This window comes from Eutrigla gurnardus (genome assembly GCF_963514095.1).
Source record: "Eutrigla gurnardus genome assembly, chromosome: 9".
Lineage (NCBI taxonomy): Eukaryota > Metazoa > Chordata > Actinopteri > Perciformes > Triglidae > Eutrigla > Eutrigla gurnardus.
Window position 1 is genome coordinate 7668604 of NC_139923.1, and position 17633 is coordinate 7686236.

Genomic DNA, 17633 nt, shown 5'->3' on the forward strand with positions numbered 1-17633 from the left:
ATGAAAGACCAGAAACAGTATGCGGAGGACGTGGGAAAAAATCTGACTTTGGTGGACAATTGGGAGAAGGTGATCAAAGACAGCAAAGCACAAGTGGTGAGAAATCGCCAGACGCAAACTGAGGCCGTGGCAGAGAAATTGACAGTCATGAAAGACCAGAAACAGTATGCGGAGGACGTGGGAAAAAATCTGACTTTGGTGGACAATTGGGAGAAGGTGATCAAAGACAGCAAAGCACAAGTGGTGAGAAATCGCCAGACGCAAACTGAGGCCGTGGCCGAGAAATTGACAGTCATGAAAGACCAGAAACAGTATATGGAGATTGTGGGAAAAAATCTGACTTTGGTGGACAATTGGGAGAAGATGAATAAAGACGGCAAAGCACAAGTGGTGAGAAATCGCCAGATGCAAACTAAGGCCGTGGCCGAAAAATTGACAGTCATGAAAGACCAGAAACAGTATGCGGAGGACGTGGGAAAAAATCTGACTTTGGTGGACAATTGGGAGAAGGTGATCAAAGACAGGAAAGCACAAGTGGTGAGAAATCGCCAGACGCAAACTGAGGCCATGGCCGAAAAATTGACAGTCATGAAAGACCAGAAACAGTATGCGGAGGACGTGGGAAAAAATCTGACTTTGGTGGACAATTGGGAGAAGGTGATCAAAGACAGCAAAGCACAAGTGGTGAGAAATCGCCAGACGCAAACTGAGGCCGTGGCCGAGAAATTGACAGTCATGAAAGACCAGAAACAGTATGCGGAGATTGTGGGAAAAAATCTGACTTTGGTGGACAATTGGGAGAAGATGAATAAAGACGGCAAAGCAAAAGTGGTGAGAAATCGCCAGATGCAAACTGAGGCCGTGGCCGAGAAATTGACAGTCATGAAAGACCAGAAACAGTATGCGGAGAACGTGGGAAAAAATCTGACTTTGGTGGACAATTGGGAGAAAATGAATAAAGATGGCAAAGCACAAGTGGTGAGAAATCGCCAGACGCAAACTGAGGCCGTGGCCGAGAAATTGACAGTCATGAAAGACCAGAAACAGTATGCGGAGGACGTGGGAAAAAATCTGACTTTGGTGGACAATTGGGAGAAGGTGATCAAAGACAGGAAAGCACAAGTGGTGAGAAATCGCCAGACGCAAACTGAGGCCGTGGCCGAAAAATTGACAGTCATGAAAGACCAGAAACAGTATGCGGAGGACGTGGGAAAAAATCTGACTTTGGTGGACAATTTGGAGAAGGTGAATAAAGACGGCAAAGCACAAGTGGTGAGAAATCGCCAGATGCAAACTGAGGCCGTGGCCGAGAAATTGACAGTCATGAAAGACCAGAAACAGTATGCGGAGAACGTGGGAAAAAATCTGACTTTGGTGGACAATTGGGAGAAGGTGATCAAAGACAGGAAAGCACAAGTGGTGAGAAATCGCCAGACGCAAACTGAGGCCGTGGCCGAAAAATTGACAGTCATGAAAGACCAGAAACAGTATGCGGAGGACGTGGGAAAAAATCTGACTTTGGTGGACAATTGGGAGAAGGTGATCAAAGACAGCAAAGCACAAGTGGTGAGAAATCGCCAGACGCAAACTGAGGCCGTGGCCGAGAAATTGACAGTCATGAAAGACCAGAAACAGTATGCGGAGATTGTGGGAAAAAATCTGACTTTGGTGGACAATTGGGAGAAGATGAATAAAGACGGCAAAGCACAAGTGGTGAGAAATCGCCAGACGCAAACTGAGGCCGTGGCCGAGAAATTGACAGTCATGAAAGACCAGAAACAGTATGCGGAGAACGTGGGAAAAAATCTGACTTTGGTGGACAATTGGGAGAAAATGAATAAAGACGGCAAAGCACAAGTGGTGAGAAATCGCCAGATGCAAACTGAGGCCGTGGCCGAAAAATTGACAGTCATGAAAGACCAGAAACAGTATGCGGAGGACGTGGGAAAAAATCTGACTTTGGTGGACAATTGGGAGAAGGTGATCAAAGACAGCAAAGCACAAGTGGTGAGAAATCGCCAGACGCAAACTGAGGCCGTGGCAGAGAAATTGACAGTCATGAAAGACCAGAAACAGTATGCGGAGGACGTGGGAAAAAATCTGACTTTGGTGGACAATTGGGAGAAGGTGATCAAAGACAGCAAAGCACAAGTGGTGAGAAATCGCCAGACGCAAACTGAGGCCGTGGCCGAGAAATTGACAGTCATGAAAGACCAGAAACAGTATATGGAGATTGTGGGAAAAAATCTGACTTTGGTGGACAATTGGGAGAAGATGAATAAAGACGGCAAAGCACAAGTGGTGAGAAATCGCCAGATGCAAACTAAGGCCGTGGCCGAAAAATTGACAGTCATGAAAGACCAGAAACAGTATGCGGAGGACGTGGGAAAAAATCTGACTTTGGTGGACAATTGGGAGAAGGTGATCAAAGACAGGAAAGCACAAGTGGTGAGAAATCGCCAGACGCAAACTGAGGCCATGGCCGAAAAATTGACAGTCATGAAAGACCAGAAACAGTATGCGGAGGACGTGGGAAAAAATCTGACTTTGGTGGACAATTGGGAGAAGGTGATCAAAGACAGCAAAGCACAAGTGGTGAGAAATCGCCAGACGCAAACTGAGGCCGTGGCCGAGAAATTGACAGTCATGAAAGACCAGAAACAGTATGCGGAGATTGTGGGAAAAAATCTGACTTTGGTGGACAATTGGGAGAAGATGAATAAAGACGGCAAAGCAAAAGTGGTGAGAAATCGCCAGATGCAAACTGAGGCCGTGGCCGAGAAATTGACAGTCATGAAAGACCAGAAACAGTATGCGGAGAACGTGGGAAAAAATCTGACTTTGGTGGACAATTGGGAGAAAATGAATAAAGATGGCAAAGCACAAGTGGTGAGAAATCGCCAGACGCAAACTGAGGCCGTGGCCGAGAAATTGACAGTCATGAAAGACCAGAAACAGTATGCGGAGGACGTGGGAAAAAATCTGACTTTGGTGGACAATTGGGAGAAGGTGATCAAAGACAGGAAAGCACAAGTGGTGAGAAATCGCCAGACGCAAACTGAGGCCGTGGCCGAAAAATTGACAGTCATGAAAGACCAGAAACAGTATGCGGAGGACGTGGGAAAAAATCTGACTTTGGTGGACAATTTGGAGAAGGTGAATAAAGACGGCAAAGCACAAGTGGTGAGAAATCGCCAGATGCAAACTGAGGCCGTGGCCGAGAAATTGACAGTCATGAAAGACCAGAAACAGTATGCGGAGAACGTGGGAAAAAATCTGACTTTGGTGGACAATTGGGAGAAAATGAATAAAGACGGCAAAGCACAAGTGGTGAGAAATCGCCAGATGCAAACTGAGGCCGTGGCCGAAAAATTGACAGTCATGAAAGACCAGAAACAGTATGCGGAGGACGTGGGAAAAAATCTGACTTTGGTGGACAATTGGGAGAAGGTGATCAAAGACAGGAAAGCACAAGTGGTGAGAAATCGCCAGACGCAAACTGAGGCCGTGGCCGAAAAATTGACAGTCATGAAAGACCAGAAACAGTATGCGGAGGACGTGGGAAAAAATCTGACTTTGGTGGACAATTGGGAGAAGTTGAATAAAGACGGCAAAGCACAAGTGGTGAGAAATCGCCAGATGCAAACTGAGGCCGTGGCCGAAAAATTAATGGTCATGAAAGACCAGAAACAGTATGCGGAGGACGTGGGAAAAAATCGGACTTTGGTGGACAATTGGGAGAAGGTGAATAAAGACGGCAAAGCACAAGTGGTGAGAAATCGCCAGATGCAAACTGAGGCCGTGGCCGAAAAATTGCCGGTCATGAAAGACCAGACTCCACGACCAGACACCACCAAGAGAAATGGTTCTGCCGCTGACCTGTCATTGCCCAGATTGGGCACTTGTCCCTCTGCAGCAGTGCAGGCGTCCAGCATCCACCACTCTATGGTTGATCTGCATCCAACCAAGTTCCCACCGATTTCCAACAGAGGTGCACCCCCGAGGATAAAAGTGGCGTTGAAAGACCAGCCCACGAATGGGGAGATAAAGTCCAGATTTTCCACATTGCTACCCCAGAACATGAAGGGGTCAAGGCGGCCCATCAAGCTGATTCCCTAGACGCCTTAAATGAGATCCATGCTCTCTGTATGAATGGGGTTTCTCCGTGTGCTCCGGTTTCCCCAGTTTAGTTTGGTTAATTGGCAACAAATGATCAAACTACACACAAAAAAACATTCCCTCTTTTTCTCTCTGTCTTTAAATGTTGTCTTGTTCTTCTATTTCCTTCTTTCAGGAGACCATGAATGATTAGAAGCCAGGTTCTGGTTCAGGTCAGAACAAACAGTATGGGTTTCATGGTCTTCTCATGTTTGGGTTTTCTCCGTGTGCTACGGTTTCCCCAGTTTAGTTAGGTTAATTGGCAACAAATTATCTAACTACACAAAAAAAACTACAACTTTCCTATTTCCTATACACTTCACTCTTCTACATTCCCTCCTTTTCTCTCTGTCTTCTTTAAATGTTGTTTTGTGTTTCCATTTCCTTCTTACAGGAGACCATGAATGATTAGCAGCCAGGTTCTGGTTCAGGTCAGAACAAACAGTATGGGTTTCATGGTCTTCTCATGTTTGGGTTTTCTCCGTGTGCTACGGTTTCCCCAGTTTAGTTGGGTTAATTGGCAACAAATTATCTAACTACACAAAAAAAACTACAACTTTCCTATTTCCTATACACTTCACTCTTCTACATTCCCTCCTTTTCCCATGTTTGGGTTTACCCCAGGTGCTCCCGTTTCCCCACAGTTTAGTTAATTTATTAATTTAATTTAGTTAATTGGCAACAAATTATTATTATTAACTACACAAAAAACTACTACTGTACTATTTCCTATACACTTCACTCTTCTACATTCCCGGATGTATACTGCATTGGCAAGAATTTCTGAGTATACAGCAGACCTTGCTAGATAAACTCAACTTCCGCATCGGCCAACGGCCTGTATACCGTAGGTCCGGTAGCGGTACCCTAGCGCTGCTTTCTGTAAGCGGGTGTGAAAGAGAGAAAAGAGATGGAAGGAGACAGCCACAACAGTTGGGAAATGAGTGAAGAGGAGGAGAATAAGAGTGGTGAAGGGGGGAGTATATGGTAGCAAGTAGGGAGAGGAGGAAGGAAAGAAGGGCAAGCAAGAGAAAGAGAAAAAAGAAAGATAAAGAAAGTCTAGAACAGGGGTCTCAAACTTGCGGCCCGCGGGCCAATTGCGGCCCCTGGAACGACAGGCTTGTGACAACAACACAAATTAGCAACGTTGGTCACTTGTAACATAATTTTCTGGACTATTGAGTAGACCTGAATATAAGCAGCACCCACTAACATTGGTCCATCTTTTTTGTGGAATATTTGAAGTGGCCCAGCCTCACCCAGACTCTACCTTTAGCGGTCCACAGGTTAGTTGAGTTTGAGACCAGTGTTACTAACTCTTCATTTCAAAATAGAACACATCTTTCTCTGTACACACGAACTTTACCAAAACACTGGAAATCTGACTCAAAATGAAATTATTCTGTCAAAGAATAACACTTGTTTTCACGACACTTGTTTAACCCTAACTGCCTAACTATAATACCTGACTAAATACTGACAACAAATAAATGTTAAAAATACTAAACAACAAAAAGCAGTCTAGTCAAAAATACTTTTATGGGGGATTTCACTTTTTATTAGCTAGTTACCGAAATATATCACATAAAGGTTTTAACCACACGTTCACAGAAAAACTAAAGTGCTTCCTGTCAGCAGCCGCCATCAGAATGTCCTCTGCAGGGAAAAGAAGGACTGAGAAGCTATTCTGTGAACGTGTGGTTTAAATCTTTAACCTGAAGGCTTCAGTGTTGCGTTTGGAAATGAATGCTGTTTTATTTGCAGACTGTCCTCCTCGAGAAAACGACCACATAGGTCGTGTGTCAAGCACCGAATTACGACCATATGTTACGTTTCAAAATAGCGCGCCCTCTAGCGGTCAAGTAAATATCGACACTCCGGTGTCTCAGACGATCGCCCCCCCCCCACACGTCGACCTAAACCTACCCCGATTCCACGAAATCTTCCCCCCACCCCTCCCCACCCCCCCCAACCCCCCCCTGAAAAAAAAACTGATTTGCTTTTTACTGGAATGCTTTTGAATGTGAACATTACATGTAGACATACAGTTCCCAACCAAGAAATGTAGTGTAAAAACGGTGGATTGCATGTTTTGCATGCAAATACCTGTAAAACCAAAACATAAAAGTCTATGCAGTTTTTGTAATGTCAACAATAGCCAGTATTTTGAAACCTGGGGCCTGTACTACGAAGCAGGATTTGTGCTTAGCGAGGTAACTTAAGCGTTAACCCTGGGTTTTCCGTCCTACGACGCTGGTTTACTTCTTACCGGGGTAGATCGCCATGGTAACTTACGCTGTGGAGCTAACCTGCTCCGGAGCAGGTTATGTTCCTGATAAGAGATCAACGTGGAGAAACACACCGCCGACTGACCAATCAGCTCTCTTGGTGCGCGGATATAAAAAAAAAAAAAGCTCGGTGGATCGTGAGAGGGTCTCGTAGGAGAACTATAGAGTGTACAGAGACCGGCAAAACCCTTTTTCTGTCCCTGACGATGTTTTTTTATTCTATTATACTACTAATAATACTATTAATACGACTTCCGCATTCACACAGTCGGCAAGTTTTTGCCAGCTGTCCTTCCTGCATTTGGCAGATGAAACTGTTGCCTTTTGCCTGTATTATATGTTTAACTTCTTCGTATTTCTGTAAGATTATGGTTCGCTCCTCGTACGTGAAATACGCCGCTCCGCTGCCGACTGATCCATGTTTGTGATTGGTCAAATGCTGCAAACGCCGCCTCTTTCATGTGCACGCGCTCATAGTTAGACAGGTAAACCCTGGGTTGAGTTAACGAGTTGATAACCAGCTTCGTGTGACCGCTTATCTCCGATTGCCTTTGTTAGGGTTACTTAAGCTGGATCTCTGAAAGATACCCTGGGTATGTTGAACTCGCTTCGTAGTACAGGCCCCTGGTGTACTTTGATTGACTCCATGTACCTTGTGAAGTAAAAACAAGTGTTATTCTTTGACAGAATAATTTCATTTTGAATCAGATTTCCAGTGTTTTGGTAAAGTTCGTGTCTGCAGAGAAAGATGTGTTCTATTTTGAAATGAAGAGTTAGTATATATTTAACAAAATGTGTTTTTGAGAGGAAAATTATCCATTTGGCCAATTGTGTTTTGTAGGTGTGAGTCTGTGTTAAGAGTTTAGAAAAAGTATCTGAAGTATGGGTAAGTGCTTGTTAGCAATTGAAATGCAATGGGCATCCCCTCTTCATAAATGTGGTTCATGTTGAGGAAATAGCTATCTATGTATTTGCTCTACAGTCTGTTTTCGCAGGACCTGTTGACTTCCTTTGTGTGAACCGACACAGAGAGATATCTATGAAAACCGTAGCACCTTTTGCATTCACCTAAAATAACAGGCAGATACGAAGAAAAGAATATGCTCCGAGGCAAGAATCATGATATAACGGATAGAACTGTTAGGTCTTTCCGTTATATCTTATATAAGGTTTTTTTCAATCGCTAACAAGCACTTACTACTACTTTACCAAAACACTGGAAATCTGACTCAAAATGAAATTATTCTGTCAAAGAATAACACTTGTTTTTACTTCACAAGGTACATGCAGTCAATCAAAGTACACCAGGTTTCAAAATACTGGCTATTGTTGACATTACAAAAACTGCATAGACTTTTATGTTTCGGTTTTACAGGTATTTGCATGCAAAACATGCAATCCACCGTTTTTACACTACATTTCTTGGTTGGGAACTGTATGTCTACATGTAATGTTCACATTCAAGAGCATTCCAGTAAAAAGCAAATCAGTTTCTTTCCTTTACTTTTTACTAGAGGAGATACAGTAGAAATACTGTTTACAGTATGATAGAACAGAAAAAGTTTTACAGTATTGCTTACATTGAACAAAATATCCATGAAACACACAAGAGCATTCTGAACAAAAAAACAACAGCAAAAAGCCCAGATAAAAAGTTTGTCTTTTTCTGTTTCTGTTTCCGAAAACATCACTCCTCAAAGTCCTCCTTTCACTGTATAAGTGTCAGTGTAATAGAAAAAATAGCCCCTGCCACTGAGTCTAAACCAGCCCAATTTAGCCAACATAAATCAGCTGTGTGTCAATTATTCAATTGTTTTTTTATTATCAGCTGAGATATATTGTTTTATATCAGACGATGTCTTCTCACGACTTATAGTTTTTGATACTTGATGTTACTAACTGAACTTTATTGATATTTTATTCTCACCAAAGGGCTAAACAGTAAACGTTGCATTGGCAACTATTTTGAGAATTCTTTGGTTGTTGTTCCATGAACTCAAAGTCCCGTTTGGTTCCAACCGTGGGTTCGACATTAAGTTTAGTTTGTTTAGGATCCTTGTGAGCTGCAGCATAGCTGCCTCTGTTCTTCCAGGGTCCGGAACAATATAGAACTAAATAAACCATCGTACATTGCACATAATAAAACTGAACAATGAGAGGGATACTCTACAGTCATCATTTCTGCTATAGTCAAAAATGCCAAATTAATTATCTAAAATTAAAGGAGGGACAGCAAACAGCAATAACGTGCATAACGTCCCCAAAATACACATTTTTCATATTTGTTGCATTAGTGATATTTAAATATTATGGTTACTGTCAGAACTACAGTACTACTTCTCACCCGTCAGCCACTTTTAAAAGTTAGTGTCCCTGAACGCCACTCAAGTTTGAAGAAACGTCTCAATGTAATCTGAGTAACACCAATAAGATGTTGATATTAGTTAGCTGATATTGGAGATGATTTCCTACGCACTGGAGGACGTTTCCAAAGAAATAATGTAAGAAATGATAAAAATATTTCATGATCTGGCTACAGATGTATTTTGTTACATTACAGAGCAAAAATCATACATTTGCTTGGATGAAAATGCCCCGATTCATTCTTTACGCTTGGGTTGAGGCTTCAGTTCGGTTTAGGCTTCTTCAGAAAGTGAGCTGGGAGCCCACCACTGACATCCCCCCTTTGGGTGAACTGTCCCTTTCCCCTACACGCTGTTTACCATCTCAACATGTTTACAGACCGTCATTAGGCCGCGCTGCTGTTTAACTATTCATCTCATTTGGCTGATGGAGACAGCGTTCGCTTTCATCAACATCTTGGCTCATTTTCATGATGCCCCTGCTTCGCTTCACTTCAAAGACAAACAGCAGCAAGTGATCTTGATGTAACGTACTGATTTTCATTTCATACAGCTGAATGAAACAGAATGAGAATCCCAACCTGAGCCCAAACCACTTTTTTGTGGCACCTAATGATACCTCTCTGATAAGCGTAATGCAATACACGCCTTTTGCCCGTTTGCTTCCAATTATGTGTGTGTTGCTAAAATGGCAGTGAGTGTGTTTCTCTGTTTGTGCGTTTGCACGATACTACTTACAGCAACGGTTTTTCCAAGCGGCTTCCCAGGGAGCCGACTATCTCGCCCAGCGTGCCAAACGCCTGGCCCAGGAAGTCCTGCATGTGTGGAAGAGCACAAAGACACATTCATTAAGGATGGGAAAATATATTCAAACATGACATTATTAGACAATGAAACTGCCCTCCCCCCAAAAAACAACCTCATAGGTCATTTGTATAAAAGCAGTAATATTTTTAAGTATTTCAAGTTCTTTCTCTGCTGAATTCAATGTTCATCTTCATTTTGGGGGGGTTCCCTCCTGTTTTCCATGTATATTTAGCACACACTGACAGCTACGCCTGGCATGCAGAGGATCCTGTGTCCTTGGTGACCACTGTAGGGTGACCATAAGAGAGGATTCGGACCAGGGAGGAGGAGCCTCTCCAAGGAGAGCACAGAACAGGGAGGGGAGGGGTGTAGAAAGTCTGTTTACAGGCAGGAGAGGATTGTTCACACACTGCTATGAGACCTCCCCAAGCAGATTGTGTGTGCACGTGTGTGAGCGCCTGTGCATACGTGTGTGTGTGTGTGTGTGTGTGTGTGTGTGTGTGTGTGTGTGTGTGTGTGTGTGTGTGTGTGTGTGTGTGTGTGTGCGCGTGCATGTAAAAGTGCTTGACAGATGAGCCATGTTGAGTCCGGCGGGCAGAAAGCTGCTCCAAAGATCTTTGCCGGTGCTGAGCAAATTTCTCCCACAGCCGAGCTCTTGAAACAAAAAGAGATGACAAAAATGCTCTGGCCTTTCTTTAACAAAATATGCCGCTTGATGGAAACCGCAGCCCAGCACCTGCAACGCCTCAGATATCTAAGACTAGAGGCTGAGGCACCTTAGATGAATACGCCAGGTGGTGGCTGAGGGAAAGAAAAAGGTTAGGAGGATATCCAAGTAAAAAAGATCAAGTGAGGTCTATTCTGCATCTAATATACACATATCTCTATGTCACACTATTTGTAAAGGGTAAAGTCTAACTATTTGTCATAATAACATTTCATGAAAACAAAGAGCATCTCCTGCACACTGACTCCTCTCAAACACTCAAGCTTAACACAGAAAGTAGTCCCTTGGAAATCTCTGTAGCTGTTGAAGCCCATCATCCACTGTTGTTCTTGCAGTCTGCTTTTCCCAAACCTTTAGGAGGTGAGGACTGAAATCCAATCAACAACAACAAAGGCTGTTTCGGCTTCTAACCACCTAAAACACCTCGTTATAGGATGCATACAGAATAGATTGGTGCAGGAATGAGTCCTAACACCTGGAAATGAGTGCACGTCCACTTCCCTCATCTCAAAGTCAATGGGATGTTTGAAAGGCCTTAGATGACTCAAATAAGGTCTGCAATTAACACAAGCTTAAAAAACATTAAAATGCAGTGAATTTTTTAAGCTTCTACGCATCTTAAAACCCTCTAGCCTACGAAACACCATCACAGCGTCTAGTCCACCTTTAAAAATGTGCCCAGCATCTTCAGCTTATCTTTTGCTGAATGAAGTCATGCAACTACGTGTAGTTCATGTGTAGCCAAAAACAAAACGTTTACGTATCATAAGTGTGTGGCATATGTGTTTGCCACAGAGTTAAATAATCCAATCAAATAGAAAAAACCCCATCGTCTTTTTATCAAGGGAACCGGTGCTATGCAGAGTTCATAACACACTCTTTGTGTCTGGGTTTGGAGTAGTTCCACCTGAAAGTGTTTTATGCCCTCTAAACTTCTGAGATTGTTTCTTTGGAACAAAACCACTCAGTATTTCACAAGGAAAAAAGTTTGGAGATGTATTTGTATCTTGAGATGCCTTGGAGGAGTCCTGAACCCCAGGATGGAAATCACTGTCGTCACACACAAACATATTTAACAGGCTGTTTTAGTTGCAATATTTAATAAATGTGGGAATAAAAGTTGGCAACAAACTCCTGACAGCTTTGGAATAGTGGTGCAGGAGAACACAGCCGTTACCTAATTACTGCCTGCAAACAAAGAAGCTATTTCCCTGCTTGATGGATGCTTTTTTATTTTTTTGCTAATCCCTGGGTTTATAATAATAATGAATAAAGACTTTGAAATGAGATTACTGTTTGTCAGAACAATATTGCTGTATTTTACCACCAAAATGAACAGCAATAAAAAAGGACTGTGCAGAGGGCCATGACGAGCGTCAGACAGAATGACAGAGCAACACTTCCTCTGCTCGTAAACAGGAGCCCTTAATTAGATTTCACTATACGCTCCATCTCTGCACATCGTCCCTTGCAGCATCTTCTGCACAAGGTATATGCACACCATATGGCACGGGGAAAACATCTGCTGTGATGAGAGGAAGAAGGCGTCCACAGACACTGCCATGGAAGCTGCCAAGAGATATACTGTACTTGTGTGCATGTCCTGTCTTATTTTCTGTTATTTAGAGCGACTGGGGATGGACTGTGCCCGGACAATGGAGCCATCACTGCGTGCCAGATCTCCAATCCCACACATCCACAGCAACGACAGGACGCATCCAAGCGTCCTCAGCCTTCATGCTGAGAGTGAGTCGCTACGCTTTCATTGCTCGGTGCTCCCAGAAGAGGCCCGAGGGCGCGCTGGGGTCCGGGCCGAGGAAAAGAACTGCCTGCAGTTGGCAACAAAGCTGAAGCCGGGTAATAAGAGGAGGGCTGGAGGTGGAGACGGAGCCCAGGTTAGAGGCAGAACTGGAGCAGAGTGCTGCTGGAGCTTCTGTTTGAGCTGAGAGCGAAGGACGGGGCTGAAGGGCTGAAGGGCCGCGGAAATCTGAAAACGCTGGTCGCTTAAATCAAAGGAGGTCGAGCTTGAAGAAAGGCACTGAAAACACTATTCAGAGAGGATGAGTGGTGTCTGTGAGCTACTTTAAGCTGCAGTCCATCATCAGGGTGTTGGAAAACTGTACTCTCATGAGTCCCAATATTGTGTTAGTACATCATTCATTAGCTGATTAACGATCTGTGCGAACTTGTACTGCTATGGATAGGAATATATTATATATATATATATATATATATATATATATATATATATATATATATATATATATATATAAATATATACAAATTTGCTAGTTTAAAGTTGCAAATTTTCTAGTTTATTACGATGCTAACAACCGGCATTTATGCCAGCTAACTTCCCATGAATGCCACTATTATCTTTCTAATTAATCCATCCCAACGTGTGTCACATCAACTGGCATAAATGCCGGTTGTTAGCATCGTAATAAACTAGCAAATTTGCAACTTTTTGTCTCAGAATATTGCCCACCTCTCTCTACTCCGTTTTTTTTTTCCTACAGTGGCCCTAATACGCCGTCGTCATATATATATAATACACACACACACACACACACACACACACAGTGTAAGTGTATTTGGTATGGGCCAGAAATGCCAACAGGATTGTTCCTGTTATGGCTGCACTCTTACCTGACACCCTGATTCCTATCAGGCTGCTATTGTACTGGAAGGGTAAACATTGGGCTGTATAACATCTCCATGAATGCACGACTGATTGTTGAACAGCTGAGGTGAAGGAGACACTTACGTGTTTGGAGAGATTGTCGCTCTTGCAGTCTAAATCGTACCTGTGGAGAAGAGAAGAGACGAGAGGTATGAGCCGCAGGTGTTTGGCTGAACGGCTGCCAAAAAACACAAATTAGTAGTCAATGACAGAAGCTCCTCTCCCTCTTCACCTACCATTAATGTGCCGCACTTGTCCGCTAATCACTGGAGAGAAGCACTTCGGGTTTAAAGTAGGGCTTGTAATTATGCCACCAAAAGCTTTAGTGATCCGATTTCACGCATGAGGGCACAACAATATTAGTAGCCTCGGGATCGTTAATGGCTGTCAGGTGATCATTTTTACATTTCACAGAATTTTCCTTTTTCAAATTTTGCATTATAAGCCGTATGGATGTTTTAGTAGCAGACTGAAAAAAGAAAGTGAGAGAAAAGACACCTCTGGTTCTCATGCTCTGGTCATTTTTGAGATTGTGTCCTGTTATGTTTCTAGACGAGTGAAAACAACACAAAAACTTGTATCGTCGTATTAATGTAAATGATCAACTGGGGAAGTTTCATGGTGATATCTTCGGGTTCATATTTTCAAAATGTATATAATTGTATAATTTCATACCTTTAAAGGCTGTCTTCTCTCAAGCGGTCAGAAATCTCCCCTTCAGCAGCTCGTTACATACAGTTTACTTCCTATCTAATTCTAAAGGTGTTTACAGAGGGGTCTGAATCATTTAAAGCCTGATCTATATCATATTTTATTCCCAAAACATGGTGAAATGGATGGATGGTGGGTGGATGGATGGATGGTTGGATGGATGGTGGGTGGATGGATGGTTGGATGGATGGTTGGAAGGGTGCACCCCTAAAGCTCTGATTCTAGAATCGCCCCTGACCTGCACCAGCACTTTTTATAGTGTTTTTGACCATTCAAGATGCTTTACACTACCTTCACACACACACACACACACACACACACACACACACACACACACACACATTCATACACATTGCATTCGGGATCTAATCTATTCGGCGTTCAGGGTTCGGGGTTTAGTATCTTGCCCAAGGAAACCTCAGCATGCGGACTGGAATCGACGTATGTGTGTAAGGATACGTGACTCCCACATGACAGCACTGCTGGACTGACAAAATACCAAGACACAGTCGTAGCTTCTCTCCACCTCACACACTTGTCCATCTTCTGCAGGAGAATCAATTCAAAATCAGAAGTAACACCGCGTGATCCACTCGCACCTCCGGAGAGCAATTTATCCAGCTTCATTTACTCCCCATAACCCGTCACTTTCCCCTTCCTGGGAGTCTCAGGTGTGTGTGTGTGTGTGTGTGTGTGCAGCGGAGTGTGTAAAAGGCAGAGCCACAGCGTTTCTTTCTACAGACAGCATGCCATGTACGATAAGGCGCCTGCAGACAAAACAGGGATACGCTGTGTGTCACTATGGGGGGGGGGGGGGTCCAATGCAGCGATGTTAAACTAATGTAATTCCATAAGAGCAATGAAACATGCTGCCATTATGCAACGTGCTGGAAGCAAAATGCACAGGTGCGCTTCATGTTCTATTCGCCCGTTGCCTCCGTCACTCCCAAATGTTCATAAATGATTCATGGCATCTTATTTAATAATGAGACTCAAGGAGGGAGGCAGGGAGAAACATACTGACATGTATGTACCCGTAGTCAAGTCAAGTAACTTTAACTTTCATCAATACAGCCCCGACAGCCTTAGACCCGTGATGTGGAGAAGGAAGTCCTCACAAAAAGGGGAAGAAACCTCCAGCAGAGCGACAGAGGAGGGATCCCTCTCCCTGCACGGACACACGGACACACCATGTACAACATGCTGCACGTGGAGATTAAATCATACTAAACGACAGAACTGACCATCAGTATGACCAAATGATAGATGGATTGCAAATTCACAAGAAGAATGTGAGGATTTAGCTGCACCGCCCACACACACACACACACACACACACAAACACACACCCACACACCTACAAACACACACACGAGGGTGTGTGCAGGAGTGCATGTCCCACGGCGCCTCGTGAGTGCACATTTGCTGTGTGTGGATGACATCACTGTGCAGCGGCACTGGGCCAGACAGGGTTTCTCGTGGTCCTGTGCGGCCTGTGTTGCGTGGGGGGGAGGGGGAGGGGGGGCTGCTCAGAGCTCTGTTTGAACTGAGCAATGATGACTAATGATGGCACACAAACAAACGGGGCCGGAGAAGCAGGCAAACAACAGACGACAGCACGCTGACACTTGAGCTCCGTCTCCTAACGGCTGTATGAAAACCTCACAAAGCCTCCGTTCCCGCTTACATGCAGCACGCATGTTTTAGCAGCACATTCGGTGCTGTTATTGGCCCTGGGGGATTAACCTGAAAATGGTATTTTTTCTTTTAAAAACACTGTAATAACAAGGAAGGGAACGATGCCCTCCATATGTTTAGGCCATGTAGCTGTTTGGAGAACTAACTGACGCTTTAGATGAAAAATAATGCCAAATGTTGAAAAAAAAAACAGGGAAAAATACAAGGTAAGTTGTGATCCCATCTCGTTTAAAGATAAAATGAGAAACATACATATTTCTTCATTTTATACGATTTATAGCATGAACTGATTCTGCAATAACACTGCATTCTATTCAAGACTGACTTCTTCTATTACATTAAATGCTTTCACAATTACATTTGAATGTAAAACTACAGTCTTTTGTACTCTAGCTGCGTTGTTAGGTTCTAGCTCCAGTCCAACATGTAGACACGATAAAGTACATGTACATAACCAGCAACATGTTGTTCCCAAAATATGTTCTGATCTGGAAGAAAGATCTTACTTCTCGTCTTTTTTCCTTTTCCTTTTCCCCCCCTTTTTTTTTTAGATCTGATCCAATTTGCCACATTTGATTGGACAACCATCCCCGGGGGGCTTCCACTGGCTTCAGTGAGCACTGTGAACATGGCCGGCAGTGAGATGGGTGGGTTAACAGGATTTCCAGGCGTGGAAAGCAGCAGAGGAAGCAAAGTGTGTCGTGGCTTTGGGGTCTCCGGGTAAAGAGAGCATGGGATGGCTCAGCAGCAGCAGCTATGCTGGCGGTTGGCGGGGAGCTGTCTGGCTGTGAAGCACTGAGTGGGGGTGAGGGAGGTGGAGGTCACAGAGGGCTGGAGGGAGCAGCAGGAGCTACAGGAAAAGACTTCCAGACCTCAGGACAGACATGAGGCGGGGGGTTGGGGGGGGTAGCCATGTCCACGCTACGAGTGGTTGTAGGGCCCTCAGCCCAGCGGAGAGTAAGAGGGGTCTGGTGCTCACCCACTCACAAACTCACAACGGGCCCTACAGGGAGTCGGCAGGCACACACACACACACACACACACACACACACACACACACTCCATCATCCTCCATCCCCTCTATCCACAGCGTTAAACATCTTGCATGATACTCCAGAACAAGCCTGAACTTCACTTGTCTAGCAGACAGGAATATACCGGTATGCAGACGGTTAAATACACAGTAAAGAGACACACATATTAAAACATATGCACACACACACACACACACACACAATAACCAAAGTTTGAAGACAAACTCAGAAATGTGAGACATGTTTACATGCCTGAAGGTACAGACTTGATCTGACACACACTGTGTAGACAACCTAAACACAACACACGTACGCAGCTACACGAGTAACAGTAGCCCCTCTCCTTGATCTTCCCCGTGACCTCCCACAGCGTGCAGGCAGCATGCGGCGCCGCTGACAGGCCAACAAGTAAACAAACAAAACAGCCATTCCATATTTCATGAACCATCATTGGAAAATACAGTGGAAAAACACAGATTATCATAATTACTTGGTCGGCTCAAGGTTTGGGGCTACATGAGGAAATATGAGGAAATGATCTTTGAACAGCCATGTGACTCAAAATAAACTGTTGACACTGAATGAACCAAACAGGAAAGTGTCCATCATTCAATCACTTGCAACACATTCAGGTCAAGGCAACTAAACTCAAGATGCATGTGTTCCCTATGAGACACGCAGAACAGTCTCCTGGGTTAAAGTCCTGTGTTTGACCCATCCATTCTTTTCCCCACGCAGACAGAGAAAACACATTCCAACCAATGAACAATGCAATTTTGTTGTATGGGAACATAATTTTTAGGAGGGAAAAAAGAGCTGAGCAACAACTTTACATTACTAACCTCTGACATTATCTGGGGTATTTTTGGTATTGATTTCATCTTCATTCACAAAATGCTTGCTGCTGGTTAAATTCTTCAAAGGAGCAGAACATTTTCTGGTAAATCTCACCGTGTAACTATTTGATATAAATCATTAATTCTTTGACATGTCTCTCACGAAACTGTGATCTTGAAAAGTACAAATACTGTGTGATGGGGCCTGGAAATGAGCACGAGGGACCCTAAAAGGTGTTTATCATTGTCCCACTGTGGTAACTTGTGGTAAAATTGAAGATTCTTCTGATTTTACAGAGTAGGTTCTGTGTGAGCAGTAAGCTGTGTG

General features: G+C 43.7%; 1 protein-coding gene across 1 annotated transcript in view; it reads right to left on the reverse strand.

Annotated features, from left to right (window-relative positions):
- LOC311018562 (copine-8-like) overlaps window positions 1-17633 on the reverse strand; it is a 73599-nt gene that overhangs the window by 38433 nt on the left and 17533 nt on the right. Inside the window, exons 5-6 of the mRNA XM_084017586.1 lie at window positions 13111-13150; window positions 9548-9624 (exon numbers count right to left, since the gene is read on the reverse strand). Of these exons, the coding sequence (XP_083873712.1) occupies window positions 9548-9624; window positions 13111-13150 (117 nt within the window). The remainder of the gene's footprint in view (window positions 1-9547; window positions 9625-13110; window positions 13151-17633) is intronic.